At 38.2% G+C, this 18749-nt stretch overlaps 1 protein-coding gene and 1 long non-coding RNA gene across 5 annotated transcripts in view; one reads left to right on the top strand and one right to left on the bottom strand.

The window, feature by feature from the left end:
• The window catches only part of si (sucrase-isomaltase), a 45934-nt gene extending 37070 nt beyond the window's left edge, over positions 1 to 8864 (top strand). The window contains exons 42-49 of the mRNA XM_088380890.1: positions 728 to 876; positions 1089 to 1173; positions 1248 to 1304; positions 1923 to 2047; positions 2451 to 2539; positions 3973 to 4022; positions 6906 to 7073; positions 8347 to 8864. Coding sequence (XP_088237016.1) covers positions 728 to 876; positions 1089 to 1173; positions 1248 to 1304; positions 1923 to 2047; positions 2451 to 2539; positions 3973 to 4022; positions 6906 to 7073; positions 8347 to 8424 — 801 coding nt within the window. The 3' untranslated portion in view covers positions 8425 to 8864. The remainder of the gene's footprint in view (positions 1 to 727; positions 877 to 1088; positions 1174 to 1247; positions 1305 to 1922; positions 2048 to 2450; positions 2540 to 3972; positions 4023 to 6905; positions 7074 to 8346) is intronic.
• LOC148395009 (uncharacterized) overlaps positions 1 to 18749 on the bottom strand; it is a 106924-nt gene that overhangs the window by 55965 nt on the left and 32210 nt on the right. For all 4 annotated transcript variants that reach the window (XR_015859445.1, XR_015859446.1, XR_015859443.1 and 1 more), the window contains one exon: positions 12151 to 12195. This is a non-coding gene — a long non-coding RNA (uncharacterized LOC148395009). The remainder of the gene's footprint in view (positions 1 to 12150; positions 12196 to 18749) is intronic.

Genomic DNA, 18749 nt, shown 5'->3' on the forward strand with positions numbered 1-18749 from the left:
CACACACACACATAAATCTCCAAAAAGATACACTGTTTCGGTGTTGTTGTGTTGGTGGCATTCATTCTTGCAGTGACCTTTAAGAGCTTTGGAACACATCTAAGAAATCCAATAAGGCCCGTCCAGGGATCGATCCCATGAGACAAAATTTCTCTGCAATAGAGTCTGAAGTACTTGACGGGACAGTTTGTGTGTGTGTGTGAGTGTGTGCGTATGTATTGTGGGTGGGGACTTAATTGAATTCTCAAGGTGATCTGAGCACCACTGCACATCACCTACTCCCCCAACACAAACCCCATTATTCCAGTGGTTTTGTAATGGCTTGCAAATGGGATAACATCTAGAGGATGATTACCCAAGTCTGTGTTTTTTAGCTTGGAATCCAAAACTTTAGGGAAAAGAAGAAGCTGGCTATGCACCATCTAGAAAAGAAGCAGGGAGAAAAGCAACATCGGGCACAGCTTTTTATATTCGGAGTGAATTTAGGAATTCAACAATCCCTCATGTGTCTTGACAGTTTTTTCATCTTTAGGTCACAACCTTTTATTGGGATTAAGGTTTCCCATGCAGACATCCCTTTTCTGGTGGTTTTAATTGAACTATCTGAATTTTAATAATACTAGTTCACTTTCTTCATTTCATAGTAAATGGAAGGAAAAAAATAAAAAATATAGCATGCATAAATTTGTTAGAGAAGGATTATTTCTTAAACACGTATTGTTTTCAGAGACAAGATCCTGTTTCCTGGAACGCCACTTTTGCAGAGGCATCTCGGAATGTCCTGAACATTCGTTACACACTTCTGCCATACCTGTACACACTCATGTATGAGGCTCATACAGAAGGAAACACGGTTGTCAGACCACTTTTGCATGAGTAAGTAAAATAAAATAAAAAATGATGAATGAATAGGATACATTTGAACTGAATTAGTTTTATGTTAATGAATCTGACCTCTAAATCTCAGGCAAGTGCTGCATTTGCATTGTTAAACCAATTGGTTACTCAACTCTAAAAGAACCTAGAGATGTGAAATTTTCAATACTTTTCTTTTGTCATATTTAACAAAATGTGCCCATCTGTCACAGGTTTACGAATGAGAGAACTACTTGGGACATTCACAAACAATTTCTCTGGGGACCTGCTCTTCTTATCACTCCGGCCCTTGATCCGGTGCGCATGCACAAACATTGGTATTATTGTGTAATTTTCTCAAATACGTACTTACCAGGCTTTGTGATTGGCAGGGAACTACACAAGTCGAAGCCTATCTTCCTGATGCACGCTGGTATGATTATCATACGGTGAGTCCAGAGAGTTAGCCACTTGGACATCACACATTGACATTACAGCATTTGTTACTGAATTGCAAAATATATGTATATATTATACATAATATATTTCTGATGAGCTATTACAGTTAATAGCTCATCAGAAATACAAATCAAAACACATTTCTAGCAAAGCACTTTTAAATTCAATCCTTCAGTGTTATTTTTATATTTATGAGCTGTTGGTATCAGCAGATTACAACTTCAATTCAACATGCCTGTTACTGAAATCGTTTTATCACCAAATTTATTCCATGGCTATAAGTATCAGAAATCACCATGAATAAGTGACACCATAAAACACCATAAAAGTTTAAGCCATTTCCTCACTCAAAGAATGCAATTAAACAAAAGCAGCTAAACAACTGAATAACCAGTTTTAATGGTGAGGTGTAATGCTCACTTAACAGTATGGTGCAAAATAATAGACTGAAGAGTAAAGAAATCATGTTGTCCTCCTGCTGCTAGCCACTGAAACTGATATGGATGCCACCTCCGTTGCAATGCCTTTTTGGTCTTATCGGTCATTATTTTACAAAGTGTCAAGCTGACATATAGTTAATGAGCTGCCATGATCACCCTTTGATTTAGGCCAAAGATGTCAAAGTGCGTGGCAAAAAGGTCTGGATGAACACACCAATGGACCATATCAATCTACACATCAGAGGAGGATACATCTTACCTTGGCAAAAACCAGAGAACACAACATACTACAGGTAAAAACAAATGACAGCTCAACAATACGCCTCAGGCAAGCGCGATGGAGGTTTTTGTCAATCGCCACTGGACAGTTTGTTAATAGCAAGATTACACTATAAAATGCACAATAGATTAATCAGAATGCATGTTGTCAAGAACATAGAATTATCAATACAATAAGGCATTTCCAAGAAATTGCATGCCTGCTATATGATCAATAAAATAGTTTACAACTTATTCCCAACTCAGGGTGGGGTGAATGGCTTGGATGGTTAAAGCAAGCTTGAGAAAGGCAATAAGTTTGATAGAGGGTGTTGTGTGATTGAGCGCAGTAAAGATCAGGTGGGTCCCTGCCAGCAATGATATAAATATAGCAGGTGCCCTTCACTGCTGCAACCCTTACCAGCACTTTTCTTTTAGCCGAAAGAATCCTTTGGGACTCATCGTTGCCCTAAGTGACAATGGGACTGCTCAAGGATTGTTCTTCTGGGATGACGGTGATGGAATAGGTGAGTAAAAGGTCACCTATGAGAACATTGCTGTTTCCAAATGTTCAATTACAGGCAGCTACAATGGGGGTGTATCAAATGACATTTAGAGTTACTTTTCTGTTTAGTTCTGACAAATACTAAAGGCTGTAGACATTTTGGAAAACAATACATTTTGGGGTATTCAATAAACTCCTTGTATCCAGGAACAGAGAAAAAAATCACACACATATGGCACACTATAAAACAGCCCTCTTTGTTGAAAGTTCCCGCCACTCCACAAGTTGTTTCGCTGCGTATGGTTCCCACTAACTGGAACATTCCCAGATATGTAAATAGGCAATGCCTTTACAACGCTGTGACAAAAGATGGTTTGCAAAAAAGGGGAGTAATAGATAATAATGAATTAATTTCCCGTGTCCGTTCCTCTCCTTCCTCCCTCCTCATTCAATGTCCGGCCTAATTTGTCTTGTTTGCTTTTCCGCTCACTGAAGTGACATATTACCTGCGTTTTGTTTGAGTTTCAATATTAGCAATGCATTTAACTGACATTCAGATGGACTTACAAATGTTTATCATGGTCAGCAATTCTGTATCTCAATCCACAACACATCTACAAGTTTGTGGAACTAATATTTGCTCCGCTCTCATTAAGCAGTGCAACAGTATTTGCTTACTCATTCTTCAAACTGCTCTATGAATAAACAGTAATTCATGAGTCATTTGACCCAGCCAAACTACAAAGCCATTTACACATTTAAGCAACAACTGTTATTACCATGCATTGGAGAATACACACAAAATTGTGATGTTTGATGTTAAACTTTTCATAAAATAAAAAAATGTACTGCTCAGTTGAATCTAAAAAAAAAAAAAAACGAGTAAAACACAACAACATTGACTTATGCTGAGCGATTTGAAGTTTTATTATGTATGACACGGCAATGCTTGAACGTGAGCAAAAGTCTAGATGCTACACATTATATTCTGTGGTTTAAAATACCAATGAGCACCTTCTGACCATCAAATTATTTCTACACATTTTATGTGTTACTTTATCAATGAGTTGCCAATGATAATTGACTTTTGCCTATCATCCCCAGATGTTTGGTTTGAGTGTTTGAACATTTTCTCCTGCCACGTCCTTTACATTTAAGTTCAATTTTGGCTCATTTAATAATATGGTAATTGTTCCAATCACAATGTATTTTGTTTTAATGATGTATGTATGCATGTAATACTCTTTTTTTTATGTATTTATATTTTAAACTTGGGCCAATTTAATGTGTAAATCTTTCCTCCCTTACTGTAATTACCTCACGGGAATAAATAAACTTTTCAGAATCTGATTAAGTACTGTATATGTAGTACATTTATAATGTTTTTAGATCATACTTCTGTTTATGGTGGTTTGTATTTCAATAATTCATACTTAATTATTTTTCTCCCCTCAGACACGGTTGAAAAAAGACAATATCTACTGACCTCATATGCTGTGGAATCGGTGAGTTCAGACTCTGACTAAATGCCACGTCTTTTCATTCCTTTATCGTCACTATTGTTATTAATGCAGCAATAGTTGAAAATCATTGATTTACCAGAGAACAGTGGATGGTGAATCTGAAAGGTTTCAGGTCACCTTTGCAGGTAATAATTTGTCCAAACTGTAGAATAGAATTTGTGTAATTTCTTTGAAGGTTAATATAATTTACCTCTTCAAAAAATACTGTGAAGCACCAATCCCAAGAAGGATGACTTATTTATGCTGCCTGTTTATAATGGGCATTGAGTTATGATCCTTTTATTACATTAACTTGTCACCACTGCAGTGGTACATAATGATGATGATGCAGGGATAAAATGTTTTTCTGTGTATATAGTCCAAAAGTACTGGCGGAGAAGTTATTTAGGATCAATTCATCATGGGAGCAGAATGTTAAAAACAATCACATAATGTGTTTGTTCTGCTTTCCACTGAAGCAATAAGAAAGCATATTTGTTCGTTATTTTCATTTTTAGAGGGATAGGGAGTAAGATTTCGTTTCCACTATAAGGAAATTCACCTATCTGTTGATCTCAATGGGGTTGATTGTGGTAAGAGACAACATACTTATACCACACTCATAAATACACTTAATTCCATTCTCTTTTATTGTCATTACTATGATTTTTCTTTTATCCATCCATCCATTAGTCCCCACGGGGGTCGCGGGCGTGCTGGAGCCTATCCCAGCCGTCATCGGGCAGTAGGCGGGGGACACCCTGAACCGGTTGCCAGCCAATCGCAGGGCACACAGAGACAGACAACCATTCGCACCCACACTCACACCTAGGGACAATTTGGAGTCTTCAATCGGCCTACCAAGCATGTTTTTGGAATGTGGGAGGAAACCGGAGTGCCCGGAGAAAACCCACGCGGGCCCAGGGAGAACATGCAAACTCCACACAGGGAGGGCCGGAGGTGGAATCGAACCCGCACCCTCCTAACTGTGAGGCGGACGTGCTACCCAGTGCGCCACCGAGCCGCCTGATTTTTCTTTTATTCATCAGTTTATTTTTTCTTCAGTAAAACATGCAGCCAAATACAATTTGGAGTTTTGGGGGCAATTGGAATGGGTTGATAATATTTCAATTTGTTTCTATGGGGAGTATTGATTTAAAATGAAAATAAATTGGGTTACAAGCTTGGTCATGGAACACATTAAGCTTATAGCTCATGGTACCACTCTATTGAGATTTTAATTTATTAACATTCATGAAATTATTTCTTTGTTTCATTTGCAGTTGTTACTGAAATATGTTTGCTGCCTCCTATCTTAATTTGTCTGCTGTTTTTGTTCTTCTGCAGTGAATCTACTGTGGCAGACAGAAATTTGGTACCAAAATTAGCCCAGAACTCTATTAACTTATTCTTTACTTTAGGCAGCATGGCAAAAACAGCAATAAATCATCATCGAATAAAAAATATTAAAGCCAGTATTGTTCGATATAAGTTTCACCCCTACTTTTGTTTTGTGAGTTGGAAGTGCATGTTCTTGCTTAGATGAATACAAGTGTGTTCACCACACCCCTTTTAAGTTTGAAGTGTCACAAACCCACTGATCACTTGGATTTATGCAACTAACCCAGCCCCATCCTCTTTTCATCTAAGCAAAGACACACTATCACACACGGACACACATTAATGAGCATACATTTAATCTCAAACATTCACAGCTCGATGTACACAAACGTACAGACCCACACGCACTGAATACACACACATACAGCGACTGGAGCCAAACATCTGTGGCTGTCCTCTGCCTACCATCAGGCTCATTCCAAAGCAATTTCACACAGCGATAAAGCAGGCACACTGTCAGCCAAAGGGAGGAGGAAGAGAAAGAAAGAATGAGTGTGTGTATGTGTTTGTGCGCATGTGAGCATGAACGGGCAGATGTGAGGAGATGAGGAAAGTTGGGCAACAAGGCCAAAGCTGCCTTGCAGATTAGCACATCACACGCCATTTGTGTGTGAGTGTTTGTGTGTGCGTGTGTGTGTGACTGTGTATTCCCACATTTGAACGTCTGTGTTCTGGCCTATGGTTTTATACGTTTTGGCCGCAGACGTTTTGTGATTATAGAACATTACATTATATTTTAAATGACAAGTATCATGCATTTCTTTTCACACTAGTTAGTTAGTTCACAATTGTTTCTTATAACAAATGTTTTTGTTAAAATAGCCTAAGGATCAAAGAATGACACGAGCATTTTGTAAGTAGTGCGCATGTGCACTGGAAGTCTCAAAAGTTCACCAGATTCAAAGTATATCAATGAGCATTTGTATACCAATCATTTGGAGCAAAAAGCCACTACAAAAAGTGCCCATAATGATTATGTTGCATTATCACTTGTAGTGGCAGAGTTCATTTAGGAGAGTGATGCAAAATATTGCCACCCTTAACATCTTTATGAACACCAGTATGGTATTATACACAGACATCAATGTTGGTAGAAGTTATCAAACATTAAAATGTGATAACGTTGCAGTTATTTATACCTTTTGGCTTAGACAGCATACTGTCTGACTTGCTGCTTCACAAGCTTCTTTCTGTCTGGAACTTTGTCCAGCTGATGAGTCATATATGGGGAAACTCTGGTGGTTATCAGTCTTTTTACTTCATGCTCTGGGTGATTATTCTGTTCATTTAGTCCTTCTGTTTTAGATCTGTCTTGTCCTTCTGTAAAGTCCCAGGCGTTACCCCATCAAACAACTTGAACAAATGAACTATGTGCAGACAATGGCAAATCACGCTTTCCAACAACCTTGGTCAACTCTTAATTAACATCTAAACAACATAAAATACTCATTTTCTCTTCATTATCATTCTTTCTTTTCACTTTAGAACACTTTGTCAGGTAGAATTCTCCACAACGGCTTGTTTGAAGCCGATCATTTGATCCTTGGCATCGTGAAAGTCTGGGGGATCAGCACGCATATCACAGAGGTGACTCTTACGGACGTGACTGAAACAGCGCATCCTCTGAGACCTCAGTATAATGCTGACGCTCAGGTGAGTAATTTTCTAAAATACACTTTTAGTTATATATTACATTTTAGTAACATTCCAAATGTACTGTATCTAATACAAAGAGAAGTGAAAAGGAAAAACACTAACAGCACAGATTAGGATAAAAACGTCATGACTGACTGAATTCAAACATCAATCCAGTTTGATTATTCTGACAAAAAACATATTTACTTTGATATCCAAATTCAATTTGCAAACTAATTTCATACAATTAAAACTAAAATTACCTGTCTCACCCTCACTGTATGCACGAATTATAGAAACACAATACAGTAAACTATGTGAACATAATGCATGATTATACTTGTTATTTGTGTTTGATTATTGTTCTCCTGTGTTTGATTTCTTTGATTGTGTTGAATATACCGCTAAATGAATTGCAAACTCAGTCAAGGACATCTGGTAAAATAAAGCATTCATTTTGAAATTCAATGTGAAATGAAAGCCCACAGAGTTGCAACTCTGAGAAAAAAAAAATCAAACATCTACTTCTGAGTATGGACAACTCTGGGGAGAGGTTGGAACAGTTCAAACTAAAATATTTAAGGGCACACACATGATGCCACATGGTGCTGGAAAATCACAAATGCAACATTTGTTTCCAATGACACCCAAATAAGCATGTTACTGATGTTTCTGTCAAAACATCAATCTGCCTTTGTCTATTTTTGGTGTAGTTATGACGTACACATGGTGACCCACAAGGGGAGGACCTGCGGACCTTTGCCTTTAAGGGAGGGAAAGGCATTTTACATGTCTCTGGGTTGAGAGGAAGTAGCTTACTGATTTCTGCGCAAACATGAGGCATGACTCGCAAAGGAGGTGGCATTTGTTTTCAAAGTCACTGGGAATAATAAAACTGCAGTTTTGCTCTGTGTTTTCTCATACCCCCCATGTTAGTTCCAGACAGTGTCAAGTCAAGGTCAATGTTTGGCTCCAGCACACTTGTTTACCAAAAACAGGGTTTGAACTTGTTCCAAGGACAAAGAACAGAGACAATTAAGCTTTATGTCAATGATGTAACCATCAGAATTCCTACCAAATGAGTTTAGGGCATTTCAGGGGAGTTTGTTCAAAAAACAAGCTGACAATGGAATAAATCATATATGACAGCAACATTTATATTTTATGTTAGTTTATTCATGCTTAACAGTGAGTTATAACAATATGTGTTTTGCAGCGCGTGGTTTACACCAACTAAAATTGCACAATTATCGTCATATTACACACGTTTTTAATTGTCCTTCATCTACAGGAGCTGGTTATAGATGCAACTGCAATTTCAGTCCGTGTGGATCAAGGATTTACCATTACATGGAGGGCCACCGTCTAAGTATGCTTTTTGTTTTGTTTTTGCAGTTGGTGAATATTTAGCATACTGTACATATGTCAATTTATACAATTAAACATTTTTAGGAAATCAAATTTCCCTTCTTAGGTGATTCATGTAAATCTTGACAAAGACATCATTTGAACAAATTAAGACGATAGCGGTGAAATGTATTTTCACATTTTACCGAAAAGTCTGAATTTAAAATTTAAAACGTAACATTTGTGTCTAACTAGCAGTTAAAAATTACAATCTGTCGTTGTCACTACTTCAAATCTGAAATGAAACTTTTACTTTTGTACATGCTACATACAGGTTCATTGTGTAATGCATTTTCTGCCTTTTGATGTTTGGTGTTTGGACAACATGTATTTGGATGAAAACAATGTTTTTACTGTTTTTCTTTTATAATTTTGACTTAAAATAAAACTAATGTAGCTCAAGACTTTGGGGAAGAAAGGTCTTCAATGGGCACATTTTCTCATTAACAGTGATTACCTTCAAGTGAATTAATTAACATGTACCCATTTGTATGATCTGATTAGCTGTGGTAATGATCGGTTGAGTGATTAGGAAAAAAATATATTCCAATATGTAAGTGTAAAAGTGCATAGGAGAGTGAAATAGTTAAAAGTAATTAAAAAATGCATTACCTGCATGTATGAGTAATACTCTGAAAATACATTTCTTGCACCACAAAGAAATGCTTAAAAACCATCTTCATCTGTGCCAAGCAAGGAAGCAGATGTTCATGATAAAATTATAATAGGAAGCAATGCTCAGTGGAAAAAAATATCTCAAGAGGTACGCATTTGATAAGTGAAAAAGCTTTGATTTAGGAAAGTCTTGATGCAGTAACTGATCCCCTTAAGCGGAATTGTCATAAACACAATAATATAATAAACTGAATTATGGGGTGTTGTCTGAGTGTGCTCTGGCGTCTGCGGTCTTCCACTGATGCAGTATATGCATATGAGGAGGAGGGGTTGGGGAGCATGTATGCTAGGATCTGAGTGTTGATTATAGCTTAGCTTTTATTAAGCTTTTAATTAAGCTTCATATGTAAGCTTTGTCCTTTCCAATTGCATTTGGTCAACCATTATTCACAATAAATGCTGAAAGATAAATTTAGCTCTGGGCCCATCCCATTGATTGGCACTCTGATCAGCCCTTCAGTGAGACAATGGACAGGAATCTTTACTTTTAACTGTAGTGTCTAGATGCACTGATCAGTTGTATAGCTAAAAATACATGACAGAGAAAGGGGAAAAAAAATCAAGGCCTGACACCATTTTAAAATATGTTCAATTAATATTCAAACCAATAACAGAGCATAACAAGAATGCACAAAATTCCTATCCAAGTACTCTTTCCACCACCGCTATGTCCAGAAATATTTGTATAGTAACAGCATTTTTATGGTCTTGTATTCACACCATCACATCATGACTGTTTCCACGAACGACAAAGAAATCCAAATTATTGTTAGAGGAACACCACCGAAGGGGGTGGATAGTGTGAAATGTCTGGCAAAAGACTGGGCCAACAGCAAGGAAATCAGATGCACAATGGCCATGTGCTTGAATGCCTTGGGCAGCATGACAAATTTGTAGTCAGACAAAAGGAGCAAAGTCAATCTCCTTGGGATCACATTGCAGCATGGATGTTGAGAGAATGTGACAAGCGGAAGATCATAGTGTGGAGAGTACAGTGAATGAATGATATGGAGCGTTTGGCAGTGTGAGCATTGAGTCAATGAAAGCATTCACAGAGAGATTGATGTACTAGATACAGTTAAGTGGCTGCTTTGCGTCTGCTGTGTTAGGAAACAAAAGCTGCCCTTTGACTAATCAATGGTTTGAAGAGGTGTATCATGGCAGCATGACAGGATCATGGTGGGGAGAAAGGCAATTCAAAATAAATTGGAGGTGCACCGTAGCATATGCACCACAGGAAAAAAAAACAGAAGACTAGAATCACTTTCAAAAGGTTGAGCTGGCGCATGGTAAATGTGACCACGTGGAAAGTACATGTTACACCCGTGGCGGATCTTGTCACTAAATTAGGGCTGACATGCCTGTGGTGCCTGGCCTCCTTTAGGGATGGTGGCGTGGCCGCTGTGCCCAAGGGCAGCTCCCATTTAATCTCTACCAAAAATCTACTCCCTGCTCAGATTCAGCCAGATGCTACATATCTACATAACTGATAGCTGAGCCTGACACTATGCAGATAAATACAACACACTGCAAAAGCAATTGATTCTTTTTTGACAGCAATGCAACGGAATATAGTTGGCCTGGTTTGAAGGCATTGGAGTATGATTTTCACGCACCAAACCATGTGGACATTCTCAACAAAAAGTAGATGCAGTGTACTCCACATAATCCATATAAAATCAGCCATTGAAATTATTTGTTGATGCAAATTTGTGTAAAATAAGTTAGTCAGTGAAAGTCGAAGGGTTGAATGCAATTTTCATTAATGAAAATTAGGGAATATTTTTATTGACTTTTCAAAATTGTCAGCATTTTGAACTTGCTGCAATCATATGAAATTGTTGGGGAAGAAAAATAGCTTGATTGTCTGAGAAAAATAAAATTATTGGCACCCAGTAGACTGTGCAGACTGTGGATTAAACACTGCAAGGTTGCCACACACATACACAGTACACATCTTCTCAAATCACATCAAATAGTTCAATGGCATCTCCTACCTATTTATGCACTCACACAAACATGCTTAACAAAAAAAAAAAAATCACGCATGGAGAAAGAGTTGCTTGCCAATTGGCTAGACCATCCACGCAGAAAAGGATTTAAATATCATTGGAAATGGGGCCAGTGTGATTGCATCACTTCCGGCTCAGCAGAGATCCTAAAATGCCTCTGGTGCCTGAGTAATTCAATATTTCATATAATCTAATGAGCATAAATATAATAAGATTGCATTGCACTGGTTATCACCAGGAAATTGAGAGCTCTCGTGGGACCATAACAGCATTTACAGTCATAATAATTATATTATGCATATCTGCTTAATTATGAAGTGAAATATAATGTAGAAGGAAGGTCAGCTTTATCGCACCTCCTCTGTCCACTGTGAGAAAAGACTTGTGATTATTGTAGTGCAAAAGATAACAGTAAACAAAAGAATAATTCCCCGTCAGGATATTCACTGGCCCAGGGAAAAAACAGTGTTGAATATGTCTTTATTGTTTAATATATTTTAAATGGAAAAATCGAGGCCTATTTATCCACTTGTAACTTCATTGGAAATTACAATCAGAAAAGAAACAAATGCACACCTCACAGGCTCATATAGACAGTGGTGGCTGATGAATAAAATAAAAAGAAAAATTATATGTTACATTGCTGTTGCATAAACAAAGCAAAAGCTGACAGTGTTCATACACGCCGATATTTGCAAAACAGAAACAGAATTATGATCATTTAACATTGTTATTACAACACATCCTGGTATGGGTGACATTTATCTGAAGGACAGGGTAAGAAAGCTTTTCATATTTTAATCTTCATCATCATCATAGTCTATTGCATCTGATAAATTGCCTCAATCAGAGACTATTTCATACTAAATTTCTGATCTCCAAAAGAGTTAGAAGTAGACTAATTGTGAGAAAAAACATTGGCCATGCACTAAGATTTAATATTTTTTCACGGCCGGCATCATTTTGAAACTAAACTACAAAATGACATGACTTCCACTTACCGTCTGTACTGTCTGATGTGATTTCTCTTCCAATTTCCCTAACAACTGCAACACAAAGCAAGAAAAGAAAAGCAACACAATTGATTATTTCTGTCTACATATGTTCTCTCTTTTACTGACTGGTGATTAATTCAGGTTGTAGTCCAGTTTTTGCCAGAAGCACCCCGTGACCTTGGACAGAGTAAGCGCTATAAAAAATAACTGGTTAGATCGACAACAAAGGAGCAGTCCTTTGGGGTGCACCAATTGAAAGGAAAGTATTAGAGCGTCGCAATGGAACAGACATAAAATAAACAAAACAAGCACAAAATAAAATGTGAAACTCTAAAATTGTCTTTTGCACCCTTACTGTTACTATCTCCAAGTGGTAGCATTTTTAGGAATCAGAGTCGACCTTGTTAGGGCCATTTCCTTATAAGTTGATTTTCTTTTCTTTTTCCTCGTGCAAGATTTGTAACACAGCTGATAGCAAACTGAAAAGCTCCAGAGAAGCGCAGATTAGCATCACACAACAATAGAGGCAATGATGATGAATTGCCAGTGATCACCAAGAGTGGATATGGAAAGATGAGAAATGAGAGCGGAAACCGAGACAGGGGAGATGAGAGATGGGGAGCGCTGACATGGTGACGGGGCGGGTCAGGAAGAATAAAGGATTGGGGATGATAGTTCGGGATATAGTGAGTTGGAGCAATGGATGATGGGACAAAAAAAGAAGGTGTATGTCCTCTTGGTAGAATGGCTCTGATTGAGGTCAGTTTTCCCACCGGTTGAGTTTCCACTTTAATCATTCTCTGTCTGCCTCATCACCATGGAAGGGCTGGCCTCATCACACAGAGAAGGGACAGTGTGAAAAAGGAAGAATTATGACAGGACGGGAAAGAGATATGATACAACACTTAGGGAGGGGATGTTTTAGTGCCTACCAGTCATTTTCTCACACTCAGACTGCAGGCATATCTGGTTCAAATCAGATTCCTCCTCAAATCTGATTTTTAGGACTAACACAGTTTTTAGCAAGTGTCCAAATTGGATTCGGCCCTTTTCAGACTGAGCCACATCAGTGACCCATTTGACAGGTTTTTGTAGCAACAACTTCAGAACGGCAGCGTCGTCCAGCATGCAAAATGCTCAATGTCAAATATTTGCAGCAGAGGCAAGCCGGCAACACGTGAAATGTTTTCATTAATGGACTTGCTGCGATACATACTGTCGAGCTTCACTTATGCAACTCGACTCCTCACATAGCGATAAGGCAATGCCGTTCCTCCTCTGTTCGGGGATTGCTGTTTTTAATTTCAACATGCGCCGCACTTTGAATGGCGCATTGGGTTTTGTGTCCCAATTGGATATGAAACTTCCTTCCGAATGTGGTTTCAATCCCTCTCGCAAAAATCTGATTCCATGTGGTTTGTGAGTATTCAGACTACAAAAGAGCCATATTGTTTGAATCTGGATGCACTAAAGATCTAATTTTGCCTCAGGCTGCGTTCAGACAGACCTGTTCAATCCTGTTATAAATCACATTTTCTCTGTTGGTTATGTATATTTTTTGTTTTAGATGCATCCTGTTGAAAAAACATAACCAGTGAACAAGAGAAATAACAATACATTTCAGGAGGTTGTCGATATATAAAAAGGAAAAATCCCACCTTAAGTTCTGTGCCTAAACACTAAATACATGAAATACGCACTGTTTAATGCTTTTTCTAAATCAATAGTTTTTGTTTACATGTTCCTGTAGTATGCAATGTGGATTATACTAAAAATGGAAAACAAAAGTCTGCTACATTTGCAAATAATGAGTGATAACAAAGATGCAGCCTAATTATTCCGTAGTTGGATTTATAATTATGTAGCCTACTTAATCTATTTCAAAACTTTGTTTATTGAGTTTGAAAAAAATAGGTAGGCAGATGCAAATTTCTCAAATATAACCAGGAAGATCAGGATAACTAAAATGATGCTAATGATATTCTGTTATTCTTCCTTATTGCTTCTTTAATATTGATATAACATATCATCATCTGTTAGTCAGTAAAACAAGTTAATTAGTGCAACATTAACATCATCTTTATTGCATTTTCAATACAATATCAAAGCTAGCTTGCTGCTGATTGCACTTCTACTCTTTATTGCCCGTGTGTTAGAACCCAGCTTTACCTTCGGTGCAATGATCAGGATTCAATCCCTCTGGGATTTTCTGTCCTGCACCACCATTTCCTCCAACAAAGCATCTAATAACATCCTCATCACATCTACTCTCTCTGTCGCAGTCCCTGATAAAAGCAAAGTCTGGGAGAAAAGGGGCTACGACAAGCTCCTCTTTTTTGAATGCAATTGTAACATCTGAGAACAGTGCTGTGTGTACTGGCTAACAAATTGTACTTGTACTCTATTCGGTAGATTAGATAGATAGATAGATAGATAGATAGATAGATAGATAGATAGATAGATAGATAGATAGATAGATAGAGAGAGAGAGAGAGAGAGAGAGAGAGAGAGAGAGAGAGAGAGAGAGAGAGAGAGAGAGAGAGAGAGAGAGAGAGAGAGAGAGAGAGAGGAGGGGGAGGGAGGGTGGGACGGCCGGACAGATAGAAAGAAAGAAAGAAAGAAAGAAAGAAAGAAAGAAAGAAAGAAAGAAAGAAAGAAAGAAAGAAAGAAATATAAACTTGTGAAAACTTTTTCACTCAGACACTTGAAGGGTCTTTTGAGTAATTAGATGTCACATTGTGACAAAAGTCACCTTTTCTAATCTAATGGATGACTTGCAGATTTGTGGTTGATTTCATGCATGGCTGTTCATGTGAGCAGAAGAGGGAAACATCTTTATTTGTGTGTGCGTGTATGTGTGCATGTGTTTGTGGAAAATGACAGGATGCTTCTTGTTTACTGATTGCAATTATTATTTTTTATTCATCTCACTGGGTTAAACTGAGTGCATTCGACCCTGTTTTAACCTTGAGATGGGCGCTATTGCTGTGCAATAACATCCCGCTCTCGACACTTCATCTTTGAATTGTCTAAATTATTTGTACTATGTGTCCTCTCTGCATCCATTGCAGCCTGGAAGAGGGATCTTCCCATATGTGGTCGCTTCTCAAGGTTTCTCATTTCCCTTAGTAGGAGTTTTGAGTTTTTTCTTGCCCTCCTGGGAGTTTAAGATCAGGGGATGTTTGAGAATAATTGTCAATGTTTGTACATGTTGTCCTGAATGTTGTTAGCTACCAAAATGTTGTACAGAGAACGAGATGTACCGGAGTCAAATTCTTTGTTTGGCATGCTCACACTTGGCAAATGAAAAATGATTTGATCTTTGATTTGATCGTAGACACATTGATGAAATGTTGCTTTACTAAGGGATTGCTTTGCACAGTAGGAGGTTGCATTTAAATGTGTTAGGGTAAGACTTAAGTTGTAGTCTTTCATCATCATGACTATGGAATGAGAACACAAATACCAATGATATGTATGGCCATGTGGGAAGTTTGTAAGTTATTATACCACAAGATATTTTAACACTCTGCTACATTAAGCAGTTATTATGTTCTATGAATAGATAAGCCTTCCTCAGAGCTCAATTTAAAAATTCCACCTTCTGTTAGTAATTCTCAACAATTTGCTCAAGAGAAAAACTGCATTAGATTCTTTTCTGTTTCCTGTACTTTCTGTATTATAAATACTACTTATTTTTATCACATTTTAACTACTTTTATTTCTGAATCTTTACTAACGAGGGTCATTCCAACCCACCAATAGATTTACCCATAGTCTTGTCTCAACTGACCAATGAAATTACCAAACACATCACAATGGACCAATGAAATTTACGGAGGCCTCTCGTATAGAATTTTCCTATCAGCCAATTGCGGTTGGAGTGTGCACGTGTGAGGAAGTGACAGGCTACCTGAGAGATAAGTGCACAAGTGTGTGTTTGTGAAGTGGTGCATGGCTGTGTAAGAGCAATTGAGAGCAAATAGAAGCATCTTGAGTTGACTTTAATGAGCATAGGGAACAAGTGCCTTGACTACAGTTGTCTCTGCAGTGTGACCCCAGTCTCTTTGTTTGTTTGGCTATCCCACCATCTTTGGCAAGGGACGAAAGGCCCTGTCCTAGGGGAACTGCAACTTCGACCATGGAGCGACACCTATACTTGTTACAAACTGGGTAAGAGAATATCTCCCCAATAACACAGCGATGTTAAACAGCTCACCTGCAGGTCTTGTATCCTCAACTGGTCTCTTACCTGTAGCAAATAGGGCTTCTCGGTTTTTCTACAATTTTATAAATCTTGAGGCATGACAAAATCTAAAATGATATGCTGGCATCCAAAGATGATATTCTGTTCAAATGCTATCACTTTTCAACAAACTCAAAACATTGTATCTTAAAAAAACATTTTGTGGCCATATAGTATCTCAAATCTTACCCGCCAGGCAAATATGCTGACATCGGTGAAAAATTTGCTTTGCACATAATTTTTTTCTTGCAAACAGGAGTTTTGTGTGGCGATGCAGAGCATATTGCATAAAAGCAAGAGTGTGTCGGCGAGGGGAAAAAGTCACTCTCGCAGTTAAACGCCTGTTAAATGTAATGGTGGTCTTCACTGAGCACAAACCAGCAGGAAAAAGGCCAATTTCACAGGATTGCACGTTTATTTAGATTCTTGAACTCTGGTTCTTTGTCTGATGAACCTATGGTAGGCACACTGCTGCTCAGTCTCATTCATTTATTCAAATAGTATACTCTACAAACCTTTCTGTCCCATATTTAAAAAAAAATGACTTTGGTGGTGATGTTAGAATCTTTGCCACATGTGATTAGCTAGGTAGCTTGAGCTATGCCTTTATCTTGCTGTGACCTTTTGCTTGCTTTCGCTAGCTTTCCATTCTCTGTGACATACTTTGCACATACGTAGGAGTTGATCTTAGTTAAGACTGCACGGTCACACGTTATTACACAGGCTAGGCAGAGTTGCCCCCTTGCAGGAGAGTGGACAAGAGTACTATAAGAATAGGGACCTCTTTCGCAATCTCGCAGAGAAGGCTCCACAGCTGTGCATCGATTTTCCTGGCATACATTAAATAGTTAAACTGAGAAGACAGCCTCCTGGTAATTACTATTTGCATAGTGGGCATTATAGCTAAAGAACCAGGACAAAATATACCAGCTAGCGACTCTCAACAGTGAGACTTTGAGTATTAATAGTTTTTCCAAACATAAGGTACATTCACGCTTACATTCATACTTCATATAGAAAGTTCAATCTTCAATTAACCTCAGATGTACGTTTTCCCATAGAAAACACAGATTGAAACTGTCTCACAGGTTTGATAAACACTGCAAGGCAAGAATTTCATCTCTTGGAACAGAAAGCAATCATTTGTAAATATAATCCAGGTATTTATATAAAAATGTTTATATTTGACCTTTTCACATCGTGTGTATGAACATCAGGCATATTTTGAGTTGGGTAATGTACATTTAATGAAGGCTGTTTGTCAAATAAGAGTTAATCACATGAGTCATATTTACAACAACAGAGCCTATTTCATATTACCCATCATGTTCCACCATCTGCCCGGGCATTCTAGATGAAGCATGCAAATAACAAAAAAGAAAATATATGTTTGCTCTGACTAAAGTGTTTTTAGTGTAATGCGGCATAAATCGCAGTACACAGCTAACTTTGGACGGAGGTTTTCATACACCCATAGACAAATATTTACACTGAAACTCCGCTTGAACGTGTTGTTGTCCAAGATGCTGAAAATTAAGCTCCTGCTCTGGCATTGGTGTGTCGCTAAGGCTGCCACTGGTCATGGTGATGAAGAGGCAAGCTGTGTGAGCTTGTGTGCGTGTGTGTGTACGTGTTCGCTTGTTCCTTCCTTCCTTCCTTCCTTCCAACTTGAGCAGCAACAAACATGTAATTCCGATTTGAACAGCTACAAACACGTTTGCCCTGCAAATAATCAGTCAAGGTAGAGTTCTGCTCTTTATAACTTGAAGGAAGACGGGAGGAAAAAAATTCATGCTGGATTTAAAGTCATCTGTCCTACTCTGTAAATACATAGCAAGTCTTATTTTTTGGGTGTGTTGATGGCACTTCATTTCACCTGTTTAAAAAGAAGACCAGTGAAAAGGCATCTGGTGGAGAGTGATAAAGATGAGGTGTCCTCCGGCTCTCTGACCCAACACATCCCCTTCCTTCCAAACCATCCACCCCACTCCATCATTCTCAATAGGAATCACTCAGATGGTTGACAGCAAATGAGGATAAATGGCAGACTTGGACTGTCAAATTATTTCCTCACGGCCACCCAAAATTTGAAGGAAACGGGGATAAGGAAAGAAAAGGATGTGAATAATGTATTAGGCCACTGGAAGTGGGTAAAAACAGGTGGAGACAAAAAGATGAGTGACAGATTGAGCCAGAGTAAGAGAGCTGCAAAAAATGTGAGAGTCCAGGAGATGCGCACAGAAGAAAATACAAAAAGGACAATCAGAAAAAGGTGAAATAGAGATGTGAGCAAATTGGAAGGGAGTAGGATTGTGAGATGGTGGCCAAGGTGGGCTCACAGACTTTCATTTTGTGTATT

This window comes from Syngnathus floridae, chromosome 7, assembly GCF_059516105.1.
Source record: "Syngnathus floridae isolate MCC-2025c chromosome 7, RoL_Sflo_1.0, whole genome shotgun sequence".
Lineage (NCBI taxonomy): Eukaryota > Metazoa > Chordata > Actinopteri > Syngnathiformes > Syngnathidae > Syngnathus > Syngnathus floridae.